The sequence below is a fragment of the Leiobunum rupestre genome, chromosome 9 (genome assembly GCF_980474605.1).
Source record: "Leiobunum rupestre chromosome 9, qqLeiRupe1.1.hap1, whole genome shotgun sequence".
NCBI classification, from domain to species: domain Eukaryota; kingdom Metazoa; phylum Arthropoda; class Arachnida; order Opiliones; family Sclerosomatidae; genus Leiobunum; species Leiobunum rupestre.
The window spans coordinates 25,523,944-25,537,372 of record NC_143392.1 but is presented as its reverse complement, the minus strand read 5'-3'; the positions used below and the strand labels follow the sequence as shown (position 1 = coordinate 25,537,372).

The window sequence follows — 13,429 nt, the reverse complement described above, 5'->3', positions numbered from 1 at the left end:
GCTGACTAAAATTCCGACACCAAAAATTCCTTCTCAATTGAGAGGTTTTCCATTAGCTTAAATACATATGTTAGTAGCCAATAGTGTGACTTCCAAAATTACTAGGATGAGTAAAAAGGAAAAAATCTAACGTAGTCCACCTTAACTATGGATAACTGGCTAAGCCTTGTACATATAACCTAGGAGCAACAAACAAAACACCCCAGATATAACCATAGATATAAGAAACGTATATAAAGGTCTAGATAAAATATTTCAAAGGCAGTGAATACGGAGGTGACAGCTAGCAGAAACGCGTAATTTCTGCAGGCTATCCTTATAAGGCGCTATCTATCAGTAAGAAAGCTCGTGCTATCGTCGCGAGAGCCATTGTCTCCTGCTTAAAAATTATACTAAAAGTCACCAATAGATGGTGTCTAAAGACTACGGCCTGCGGAAAGGTCAAGCACTTAGTACTAAAATGCTAAGAGAGCTCGCGCTCTTGGTCACGTGCCTTCCTCGGTGTCTGCTAGGTGTCAGTTCCGTATTTTATGTTAGGCTTAGACGCCCCGAAATTTATTTAGACCTTTATATACATTTCTTATATCTATGGATATAACTAAGTTTTAAAATAAAATCCACTTTTGCACAATTTGAAATATTTAATTTGCGCGCTACGCACGTTTCGACTCGATAACGTGCGTAGCGCGCAAATTAAATATTTCAAATTGTGCAAAAGTGGATTTTATTTTAAAACGTGGTCCACCTTTTTACTGGTTCGTGGTGAAACAAACCGTTAGTGAAGTTTTTTGAATGGAATAAAGGTACAGTGGTAAACTTACGAGTAATTATGTTACATATGCTGTTACTACTAAGCCAACTCTTATTAGAACGAGGGAAGTTAAGCTTGTGGGAAAAACTCGTAGACGCTAATAAACCAATTGACGGATTTTGAAATGACGTTTTAGCGCGCGACACTACAGGTACATGTCTTGGGCACACAGCCTTCTTTGAGTGCTTTTTTGACCATAACATGTAGAGGTATTTCACGCGCAAAATGAATTTTAAAAGCCGTCAATTCGCATAAAACATAAGGGAAACAAACATTTAGAAACCACCATCGAGTATAAAATTTTAATTTCGTATTTCTACACTATATGACGCCAGCGTGGATATTTTGGTGCAAGATTTAAAAAAACATAAATTATTATATTTATTATATAACTATAATAATTTAAGTGCTATTTATATAAAATATTTTAGAAAATATAGTTATACAAAATTTCAGCTTTTAAATAACCACAATTTAAATTAGACTTTCGCGGGTTTTATCATTTTTGATATTTCTGATTGTGAACTGATAGCGCCATCTAGTAACAAGTAGATTATTTAAAAAAATCACACAATGGCAGTACCCCTGTAAAAGGGTCTTCTCCCTTCTTATACGCGTATTGGTGTATTTATAGTTTAAATTGATAATGATAAATCTTCCGACTTTGATCAGCATAGAACAACCGCGTAATAAACTAATAATCGTAATAAAATCGTGTGAAATTTAATTATCCTTACGTTTTTTATTATTTTTAAGGCTATTAAATATTCGAATTCGTTTCAATAAATATTTATTTTCGGGCAATTTAAGTAACCCATTTTATAACTTTCTATAGTGAACCATATACAGAATGACTCGTGCTTTTCTATAATAACCGAATTGAAAAATTCAAGGAAGTATTAAATGTGTGAAAGGATAAATTATACACGCAATTAGGGTTCCCCTAATTTGCCAATTGAATTTTACCCCTTTACAAGAAGGTTTTAGAGTTAACAGATAATATGTAGCTGCAAATATAGCCTCTGTTTTCATGATCTCCCAAAGCAGGAATCCATATCTCTACTTGGAATGCTTATCGCGGCAGATTTTCGTCTCGGTGTGGTTGACGGTTTTTTTTGACGTCACTATGTGAACTTAACAAACAACTACGTGAGAGGGGAGCGCTCAGAAAAGGGATTTTTTATCTCGTAGGCGGGGCCAAAGCCGTCAGAGTGATCTTACCATACGCGATACGGCAGGATAAGTATTCCAAGTAGAGGTATGGATTCCTGACTAATAAATAATACGCTAAGCATTTTATTACGAAAAATGAAATGTTTATTTATTCAAATAAATATGGCATTTTATGAATTAAGGTTTTCGATGAGGATTTGGGTTGGAAGGCAATATCAAAATAACTGTAGTTTGAAAAACGTTGGCATTTCCGGTTTGCATCAAAAGATGAGTATGCAGCAGACTGTTCCTTCCGTGGGACATCGGGCTCTCAACTGCCTGGGAGCTCGGCCGCAGCCTTCCTGGGTTCGGCATTCACCTCCGAAAGCGGAACATCTCTTCTCGGATATCGACACTGCGCGAAAGAATCAATTATTATTGTATCCGCTTCTTTCTTCTGACGTCAATGAATTTTACGTATTTTAAAAAAGAACGGCTTAGGTGCCCTCGGGAATCGTAAAATAATGGTCGTACAAATCTTTATCCTCAACCGCGAAATTAATTGGGACCGGCAATTTTTTACTAAATTTAACATTTTAAATTGCCTTACAACTGGCTAAAATTTAATATATCATTCGTTCTATTGAAAATTAGTTTTTGACATAAGTATTAATTACTTATAGGCAAAAGTATTATTTACTTATTACCAAAAGTGTTATTATAATATTACCAAAAGTATTATTATAATATTACCATACATATTATTTACTAATTAGCAAAAGTATTATTATCTTATTACCATACGTATTATTTACTTATTACCAAAAGTGTTATTTACTTATTATCAAAAGTATTATTTACTTATTACCAAAAGTATTATTTACTTATTACCAAAAGTATTATTATCTTATTACCACACGTATTATTTACTTATTATCAAAAGTATTATTTACTTATTATCAAAAGTATTATTTACTTATTACCATAAGCATTATTTACTCATAACCATAAGTAGTATTTACTTATTACCATAAATATTATTTACTCATTACCAAAAATATTAGTTACTTATTACCAAAAGAATTATTTATTTATTGTCATAAGTATTATTTACTTAATACCATAAGCATTTTTTATTGTCAAAAGTATTATTTACATAAAATACCATATTTATTTCTATTGAAATTATTTTTTATTACCATAATAACTATTTACTTATTGCCATAATTATTTCTATTGAAATTAGGTTTTATTACCATAAGAATTATTTACTTATTACAATAATTATTTCTATTGAATTTAGTTTTTTATTACCAAAAGTATTATTTACTTATTACAATAAGTATGAAAATAAGTTTCGTTTTTTGGTTTATTTTCTGATAATTTTTGCTATTGTCATACTTATTGTTAATACGTTACTTATTCGTTTATTAATTGCTTGGATTAGGGGTAATTTGTCGAAATTAAACTTTTCATATCAGTGACTCAGATGGAGAAATACTTGTTCAAAATGAACTCTTTAAGTACGTCAATAAGTGCACGAACATTTTGCTCTATTTTATACATATATTCATAGCACGTTGATTGAATATTAAAGACAGCGCATGAATAATGGATTTTTCACGCAGCCGTGGCGACGGGGGAATATGCGCCCTTATGGTCTACCCTGAAATCAAACCAAGGGGGCCCAAAAACATTAAAATTAGGTAAAACATTTGAGGGTAAATGTTGAAATTCTTTAAAATTCTACCAAGAATGTATTTATTTATACTCAGGGAGAATGAATATGTCGAGACTATCGACGGACCCGTTGAGGCCCTAACCCCGTCACGCTAAGGGGGGGGGGGGAGGAAAAAGGAGGCGGTCTTATTTTTTGCGTCCTCGCAGCAGCGTTAATCGCGTCGAAATACGTAATTTTTAAGAACCAATGAGATTGCAGTATTATTTGATTTTATTAAAGCGGAGGAGCATACCGGAGGCTTCAACGGATGGAATTGGAGAAACGCTAAAAATAATCTCGACATATTCATTCTCCCTGAGTATAACTAAATACATTCTTGATTCTACTAAAATTGAAATTTTGAGAAATTAATCGCGAGTTGTAAATCTTTCGAGTGGGATCAACACTTTAAAATAGTTACCCACTTGGACTAATTGATCTAAAAATCGTTTCATATTAAGAACGTATTTATTTATTGATTTGATTTGCGTGTAGGCGGAAGGAGGAGGGGGGGGGGAGGGTGACCTCGCAGCAGGAGGAACCGGGTTCGATCCCAGCTGGTGGCAATGGGAGAAAACGCGGAACTACTCCTACTGCGTTGAGTTTGCAAATTCTTTCGCCACTGGTTATGGGGTTTTCCCTTTCCATAAAAACGTTTAGAGGTTAACGGTAATAGTGAGTGTAGGGAGCAGATCAGCGTTGCCAACCGTACTATAATTATACCTTTCGTATTTTTCCGTACTAGAATTTCAATCGCTTTTTGCGATAATTGTACTATAATTTTACTATATTTCCGATATTTGTGCGATAATTTAAGAAATTTTAGAAAATTCCTTCCTGTTAACATAAGAACGGCGTTTCCAGTTTCTTATGTTACTCCTAGTAGGCTAAGAATTGAAATATTATACGGCCGACTTGACTAATCAAGCGTGTTGTAGCCTAACGAAAACGAAATTTGTTAGTAACGGCCAACTATGATAAAGTGCTACCACGCTATAGCGAGTAATCAAAGTTGGCCGTACTTGTATACTATAATTTTCGAGAAAATCGATAATTTTTCGGCTTCGATACTATAATTTCAGTTTTGGGACCTGGCAACGCTGAAGGAGCTGTTGGCTCGCGTGACACGAAGGGCTTGCCACCATCCTACGAATTGTAACCCGGCCAACAGTTTAAATCATTATAAGTCGCAAGATGACTTGGGCCTAAGGTGGTGCGTCGAGTGTAGGGAGCTGTTGGCTCGCGTGACATGAAGGGCTTGCCACCATCCTACGCATTGTAACCCCGCCACCTGTGTTAAGCAGTCGCTAGATGACTTGGGCCTAAGGTGGTGCCTAATTGGGTATTAGCCTAGCTGATGATTATTTATTAGCTTACTCTTTGTGCATTAGGGAGCGACCTCCCTGCTGAGGCGCGTAGGAACGTTTTGGATCGCGGGGGGTACAACTTGGATGCTAAATTTGGCGCCCCCCTCATCAGCGGCCTTTTGGCGAACATTCTAAACCAATTGGCGCCCCTTTCCAATTTCAAGGGGGCTACATTGTACGCTGTATCCCCCCGTTCCCCTAAGAACAGGGGCGTATTAACCATTCGGCAAAGTAGGCACGTGCTTAGGATGGCATTACTCAGTACTTGACTTGCCCCTACTTAAAACAACACCGAAAAGGGAAAAAAGACCAACAACGTTTCGGGAAACTAAAATATATTTATTTATTTATCAATTTATTAAAAACCGATACGCCCCTACTTAGCTGACCAACCCTTTAGACAATGCCCAGGAGTGCCAAATATTTCTGTGCCTGGAGGCGTGGAAAGGGTTAATCCGCCCCTGCCTAAGTAGAAATAAATACTTTCTGGTTTCAGCCTAAGCCTTAGGCGCGCGAGATTACCTTGATAGCAGCATTTGACGCCTTCCCCAGCCTGATCGGGACAGAGTTCTTCGTCGGGTGTGATGAGTCTTTCGGAGGGCCCCAGCTCGCCGTCCAGGTAGAAGGCCGAGCTGATATTGGCCTCGAAGCCAGCCGGACACGTCCCGTTAGCGACGCAGATCCCTCCGGCTTGCAGGCAGGCGGGCTCGTTTCGGGGCGACACTTGGTCCACTTCTTTGGGTAACGAGGCGGCTAAGACCTCGTCCTTCGCTTCTATGGTCGCTCTGGTCCCATTCAATGACGCTCCTTTGGGGAAAATTGCGAAAGGTTAAGTAAGATCGAACCAACAAAAGCATTTTTGGAGCCTGATCGTTTTTACACTTTTCGTGCCATCTAGGAGCAACAAACACAAGGATAACGCAGCTATCCTTTAAACACGCTAACGAAGGGTTGTGTATGAATTTCATTGGACGAGCGTGACGAGCCTTTACGCTGAACGTTTTACGGGCGGGGGGGGAAGACAATTTCCGAATTTTCCCCTTCCGACGGCAGCAGGCGCTAAAGCGTCTAGCCAATGAAAAACGTACGCAAGAAACTCCACGACTTTTGACGGGTTGCGTTCTCCTTGTGTGGGGTGTTGTGATTGTTGCTCCTAGGTGCCATTTAGATTTTCTGGTTTTCGTGTTTGTTAATTTTTTTGATAGTTTGACAAATTTTACAAATTTTCGCGTTTTGATAGTTTGACAAATTTTACCAAGTTTCGCGTTTCGATAGTTGGTCAATTTTACAATTTTTTTAGTTTTGTCAATTTTACAATTCTAGGAGTTTTGATAATTGGTGGATTTTAAATTTAATTTTGCGCGTGAAAATACGCCGCCATGTTAGGGTATAAAAGCAGCTAAATATGCCTGCTATCCCTCACAATGTATAGGTACTGTCACGACGAAAAACGTAATTATGAAAACCGTCAATTTTACCAATTTTCTAGTTTTGATAATTTATCCATTTTGCACGTTTTGTTAATGTTACCACTTTTTGCGTTTGATAATTTGGAATAGAAATACAGTGCACCGGTACTGGGGGAGTAGTTCCATAAATGTATGATAAGTGCGTCACTTCAGTATCTTCCCCGTGTTAAATATATTACTGAAAGCTAGAATGACCACTCATTTTGGGCGACCTTCGGATCAAGTCATTAGTGATTTTTGCTTCGTCGTCATAGTGAGCGCGTGGAGGAAGCCGTAGCATAAATTATTCGTGTCTTGTTCAACTTGTTAAAAAGTTCCACGCTTTTAGCGTCAAAGGCTCGCGCAATTTTTTCTTCATTTGAGGGGCTCGCGAAAAATTGCTCGAGCCCGTTTAGTCTAAAATATCAAGACGCGCGTGGAACTTTTTAACAAGTTGAATAAGACATCAATAGAGTTTTTATGATAGAATCTAATAGCTATCAGAAACATTGAGTTGATAATATAGTACTTCTAGAGCCAAAATTTGTATTTGATGTTTGGGGCCACTTTCTTGAAATCACGTACGAACCGAAAAAGTTATCATTAGTCGGTGGCGTCATCTACCGCAAGCCAGCGGTGATAATAATTTAAGCCATTAACGTGAACAGAGTATTATAATAAGCAGAAGATATTTGAAAAAAAATATTTTATTTCAAAGATAAGTGACGTCACCGATAGATGATTTCAAGAAAGTGTTTCTCCAGACCGCAACCACAGCAGATAAAAATTGCGGCTCTGAAGTACTATATTCCCAACTCAATGAATTCGGTGAACTGACACAATAATGAAGCTATCTTTTTTGAGAAAATATTTATACTCGTTTATTTTTTATATTCATATTATTTAGTTTTATTCAATTGAAAAGATGCGCAGTATAAAGTCTTAAAAGTTGGTGTTGGAAAATCTGTTATGGAAATCAAGGATATATATATACAGGGTGTTTCCAAAGGTTATGGTAAAATTTAAGGAGTTGTAGGGGGTGAGTTGAGAAGTATGCTTTTTTTTTTCATTTTCCTACGATGAGTTAAAAGAGCGCCAGAGAGCTTCAAAGTGTGGCCTACTAGCCCCTGGAAGTAGGCTGCCATAAGCGCAAAACCAAGCAGTAGGGACTTTAAATACTGTTTAAGTTTACTTTTTTTTAACCTGGTTACCTCGATTTGTTTACAAAGTCCTTTTTACTTATCACACGAACCCAAACCTTAAAGGGGAACGGTCGAGCTTTAACCAGTTAGATAGCCCTATAGCCCATTAAAAACTAAAATTTATGGGGAAAACCGCATCCAAAAATATTGAGTGGTTAATTTTTAATAAAAAAGGGAAATTTCGGGAAATCGAAAAGTGCGCGTCAGCCGCGACACCTGGTGAGAAGTCGGTGAGACAGAAAAACAACGTAAAAGCGCGCGCTGCTGAAGAAGCAAAAAATTTGTTTTTTTACGCGCGGCGCGTTCCAGTTATAAGAGACTTAAGCCTAAATTGCGCGATTTTAAAAGTTAGGATAGTTCGCAAATCGCTCATACGGGGTTAGGGGCGCTGGCGGCGGCCCCTAAGATGGCGACGAAAATTCAAACCCAAACACCTGGCGTTATTTTTCGTTTCAACTTTTTGGGCCAAAAGCTATTTTTTCAAGACAAAAAAGTTACGTGTTAGTATATTGAACGTCTTGTTAATCTTTTGATACGGAAATAAGGCCATATTTGGAAAAGCTTGGCCGTTCCCCTTTAATGTAAACCCAACGGTTCTCGAGATAGTTTTTGAATGACCTTGAAGACATGGTTTAAGGTCATTCAATTTTACACTGGTAAATGTCCCCCTGCACGAGGAATGTTCTAAAGAAATTTGAAATTTAAAAAAAAACTTTTTTCAGTTATTTATTATTTTTGGATCTTTAGTATAATAAACAGATATTTTACTTTTATCAGTTAGCTAATTTTGAATTAAAGGAAATATTAATTAAATTTAATTTCTATTTAATATTTTAGTTTGCCCAGATTATCTAAGTATTTTAATTTTTTTAAGAAGATATTTTTTTGCCAAATATTATTCCCCCATTTTTTTTAAATCACTTGATTTAAAACTGACGTTTTTCGACGCAATTGAAGTGGAAATAAATACTTTATTGTGGAAATTATATTTTCTCCATTCACACGGGGCAACACGGTTTGCGACCAGCGTTGACCAACCATGTTTTTCTCGTGTGAACTCCCCTTATTTCCTTTTGCAAATACCTTAAAACGAACCTTTTAAATTTGCATAGGTCATCCGGAAAGAGGTTTTAATAATAACCGCATCTTTGCAAAGTTTCGTCGCTAATATTGCCGAACTTTATAGCGTAAACAAACATTCACATGGCAGCGAAGCCATAACAACAGCTCCGTTTATCCCGCCTTTTATTAGACTGTCTCAAGCGAAGGATCAATTTCCCAGGTGACTACGCCGAATAACTTAATACACGTAATTTTTAAAATGGAGTTGTCTGGCGTCGATTATAAGCTCGATCGGCTTGCCTAAGTTCATCTTATGGAGGGTTATCTCCATAAACCTAATATACCTCGCGCTTTTGACTCAATTAGGGAAATTATATAGACCATCTGGCAATACCGTTTATCCGCCTTTGAGAGGGGTCAGAAATTGTCGTATGGTAGCACTGCATTCTCGTGGAAAAGCTGTATACTTCGGTTCAGAAATATAGTAATTTTGGAGGTGCAGTTTCGACTGTTTCCTAATAACTGAGATTAAAAATATAGTGATGATATAATAATTTTTAAACTTTATTCAGCTAAAGCTATGAATTTCATTTTAATATTTTAATCGTGTTTAATTATACAAGGGTGTCCTAATAATTAAGATAAAAAATTTAATAATTTAAATTTTTATACTGGCAAAGCTGCAAATGTGATTCTAATCAGATTTAATCGTACAGGGGTGTTATAATAATGAAAATTAAGAAATTAATCGTGATTTAACAACTGTATCATAATAATCAATATTGAACTAATTAATCGTGATTTAATCATTTAATAATTTTTAATCATCCAAATTAAGCTACAGATTTGATTTTTACCGGAGGGGCTCAAAAAGGAAAAGATGGATATGGGAATTAGGTGAAATGGGAATTAGGAGAAACGGGAATAAAGTGGGCAGGGCTCAAAATGGAAAAGATTGATATGGGAATTAGGTGAAACGGGAATAAAGTGGGCAGGGCTCAAAAATGAAAAGATTGATATGGGAATTAGGTGAAACGGGAATTATTAGAAACGGGAATAAAGTGAGCAGGGCTCAAAAAGGAAAAGATTGATATGGAAATTACGTAAAACGGGAATTAGGAGAAACGGGAATAAAGTGGGCAGGGATCAAAAAGGAAAAGATTGGTATGGGAGTTAGGTGAAACGGGAATAAGGAGAAACGGGAATTAGGAGAAACGGGAATAGAGTGGGCAGGGCTCAAAAAGGAAAAGATTGATATGGGAATTAGGAGAAACGGGAATAAGGAGAAACGGGAATTAGGAGAAACGGGAATAGAGTGGGCAGGGCTCAAAAAGGAAAAGATTGATATGGGAATTAGGTGAAACGGGAATAAGGAGAAACGGGAATTAGGAGAAACGGGAATAGAGTGGGCAGGGCTCAAAAAGGAAAAGATTGATATGGGAATTAGGTGAAACGGGAATTAGGTGAAGTAGGAATAAGGAGAAACGGGAATTAGGAGAAACGGGAATAGAGTGGGCGGGGCTCAAAAAGGAAAAGATTGATATGGAAATTAGGTGAAACGGGAATTAGGTGAAACGAGAATAAAGTGGGCGGGGCTCAAAAAGGAAAAGATTGATGGGAATTAGATCTGTGGTATCGCATTTACATAAAATCGGGATGAATTATGTGGCATTGGAAGGAATAAAGTAAACTCGGAATAGGACACAAACGGATTAAAACGGAATAGGAATTAAGTGGAAGGCGATTGATATAACAATTTCTACAGACAATATTTTATGTTGTTCCGAGAATAGCGTGTAATTGGAATTAGCTGGAAAATGGCTCAGGTCAGTCACCCACCCATCATACCTATAAGCACATATTGAAGTTACAATAATTTTACTCTGACATTATTTATTTTTACAATTTCCAATATTGTAGAGATGCTATTTCCTCTCCCATTAATTTTGATTAACTCTTTAAAACTGTTTAGATCAATTTAGCCCGAATCTAAGTTACAATATTTTTCCATTCGGACGCTTCGTGTTTTATAGTCAACGCGTTTCCGCTAAACGCATGAACCCGCTTTTTACTATCATTGTCAAACGACCAGTTTCCATAACAACCAATTTGATAATTTGCGCTCAAAGATAATTAATAAATACCCTTACATCAAACCTTGTTCCGTATTATTTACTCTGCCCCCCCCCCATCCCTTTCATAGTGTTACATTTGTATCATGGCAGTGTAATTTCAAATCCATTTCGAGTTAGAAAATTACTTTGCCTTGTCGCGAATGCGGAAATTTAGCATTTCAGGTGGAACGGATAAGTTTACTCTCCACGTCACTTTTTCCTACGTTCAGGTACCCGTGAACTAGGTCATAGAATGCTTTGTGGAAGCTTACCGTTATCCGTTGGAAATACCCTAGAGCTTAGTTTCGCCAATATAATCTACTTCGATAATAATAAAGTCATTTCCGTTGTTATTTTTCCCTGCCCTTATTTTGAGTACGACCGAAGATAACTTTTTTAATCTACTCTGGCAGCGTAATGTCAGGCGTCGCCTTGGTTTTAGATACCCATTTACCTCGCCTCACCTGTCCTAAGCTATGCCTTTTCGAATCGTTATCACTCCAAATGGTCTAGGAAATTATTTTCCCTTTTTCCGCGAGTATTAAAGGTATTAACTTTTCCATCCCCCACCTCGCCCCCCCCTAAAATCCGGAGCATATGCTTGATCAAGTCTTCCAGAGGAAAACCTTAAAATACTAATCCGTTTAGAGGTTTTTTTGTTTGTTTTTTTTTTGTACAACGCTATAAATGTATTGACAACCGACATAGCCTGCAATCCTTTTCCGCGTATTTGAATACGTCGAAATCGATTTTACATTATATTATTACATTTGTACGTCCATTTTGTGTAAGGAATAAACAACGCCAGGGGAAAGATAACCGTTGCTTTTGAATGTCCCTTATGTTCATAATATAATCATTTTTAAATCGCAGTTGAATCGTTTCAAACAACGTTAAATCACTTTCAAACACGAAATCATCATTTACCAACACGATTTCTTAATTTTTAATAAAGATTTCATAATTTTTAATAACGATTTCATAATTTAATCATTTCAAACACGATTTCATAATTTTTAATAACGTTTTCATAATTTAATCATCTCAAACACGATTTCATAATTATAGAAATAATCTAATTATTTTCAAACACGATTGATTAATTTTAGTAATAATTTAATTATTTTTAAAACACGATTTCATAATTTTAGTAATAATTTAATTATTTTTCAAACACGATTTCATAATTTTAGTAATAATTTAATCATTTTTCAAACACGATTTCAAAATGTGGTTATTTGCCCATTTTAGTGGTTTTTTCCAATTTTCGACTTTAAATCTACATATTTTTTTTAAAACGTGGTTGTAAATTATATTTTCAGTTAGTGCTGATCATTTTGGAACTACGTTTCATCAAGCAATTTTAATTTTAAGTGAGATTTCAGACCAATTCGCGGAATCCCACAGCCCATTTCGTACTAATTGATACAGGCGCCATGCAACCCCATAAAACATTGAGTGCGTTCAACGCGTTCGCGTTTCGCTTCCTTATTTCCAAAAACAGGTAATTCGAAAAATTTATTGTTGATAAAATTCCTCTTGGGTGTATTAAGTTAATGTACAAGATGCTTGAAAATTGGTTCTAATTTAAATTTAATATTTTAAATATACTTAATACATAGGGGGGGGGGTTGTGTGTACTTAAATGTCCGTGACATTTTGTTTTATATAATTTCTTTTGTTTCCGTTAAGTATTTACAGTCTGACTTATGACCTAATTATTTTGTTGTATTTAACTCAAAAGCTTTAGTGATCACTTTAACGAAAGAGTCTACAAAATCAAATTACCAGAAACGTAAAAGTTTTCCTCATTAATATTTAATATGCCTTAATTAATTTACGCTCTGATTAATATATTCATTTGCCACGCGGAAAAACCAAAATATTTACGCTATAAGAGCGGCGACTAAATTATATTTTTGGCCTACTGGCGCCTGTAGAAGTGTTCCACTAGCAAAGCACACCTGTTCAGGGAGAAGCCCACTTTACACGCAAACGCGCAATGGAAAATCTTCGTTTTAAATTTTAACGTAGCTGCTTACATTATTTATATATATCAACTAAGCATTCTTTAGCTATTAATTTTTAGCTAAATTTTCCCACGCTTAAATTATTCAACAGTAAATTGATCTGTCCTAGTAAAAATCCCCGAAGAAATGTGTACGTGCAATGTACGCTGGAAACCCATTAAATGCAGCTAATGTTATATTTTTATTGTTATTTTGGGGAAACGGTAATTACAATAGTGCAGGGATAATTAGTTCTTACGTGGACATTCTAAAAAGCTATTTCATCGACAATAAGAGGCTGATAAATAAGTTCAATTTTTTATTTTTACACAATTAGGCGGAGTACTTACAGGTAGTTAATTGAAAACTGCCACGTGTAGACGTACAATCTACCTTCCTACAAGTCCACGTTTTTAAGGTGTGGCTTAACCTGGCTATTTTTATTTTATTTTATAAATTTTTATACATATCTAGGAATATATATGTTATCAGAAGTATATAACATATATCTTAAGAGATAAGTATTCTTCTGAGAAGTAAAAAT

General features: G+C 35.9%; 1 protein-coding gene across 1 annotated transcript in view; it reads right to left on the bottom strand.

The window, feature by feature from the left end:
• Positions 1-1,994: 1,994 nt before the first annotated feature.
• LOC149926978 (uncharacterized) overlaps positions 1,995-13,429 on the bottom strand; it is an 18,170-nt gene continuing 6,735 nt past the window's right edge. Inside the window, exons 3-4 of the mRNA XM_090158303.1 lie at positions 5,573-5,857; positions 1,995-2,378 (exon numbers count right to left, since the gene is read on the bottom strand). Coding sequence (XP_090014429.1) covers positions 2,245-2,378; positions 5,573-5,857 — 419 coding nt within the window. The 3' untranslated portion in view covers positions 1,995-2,244. The remainder of the gene's footprint in view (positions 2,379-5,572; positions 5,858-13,429) is intronic.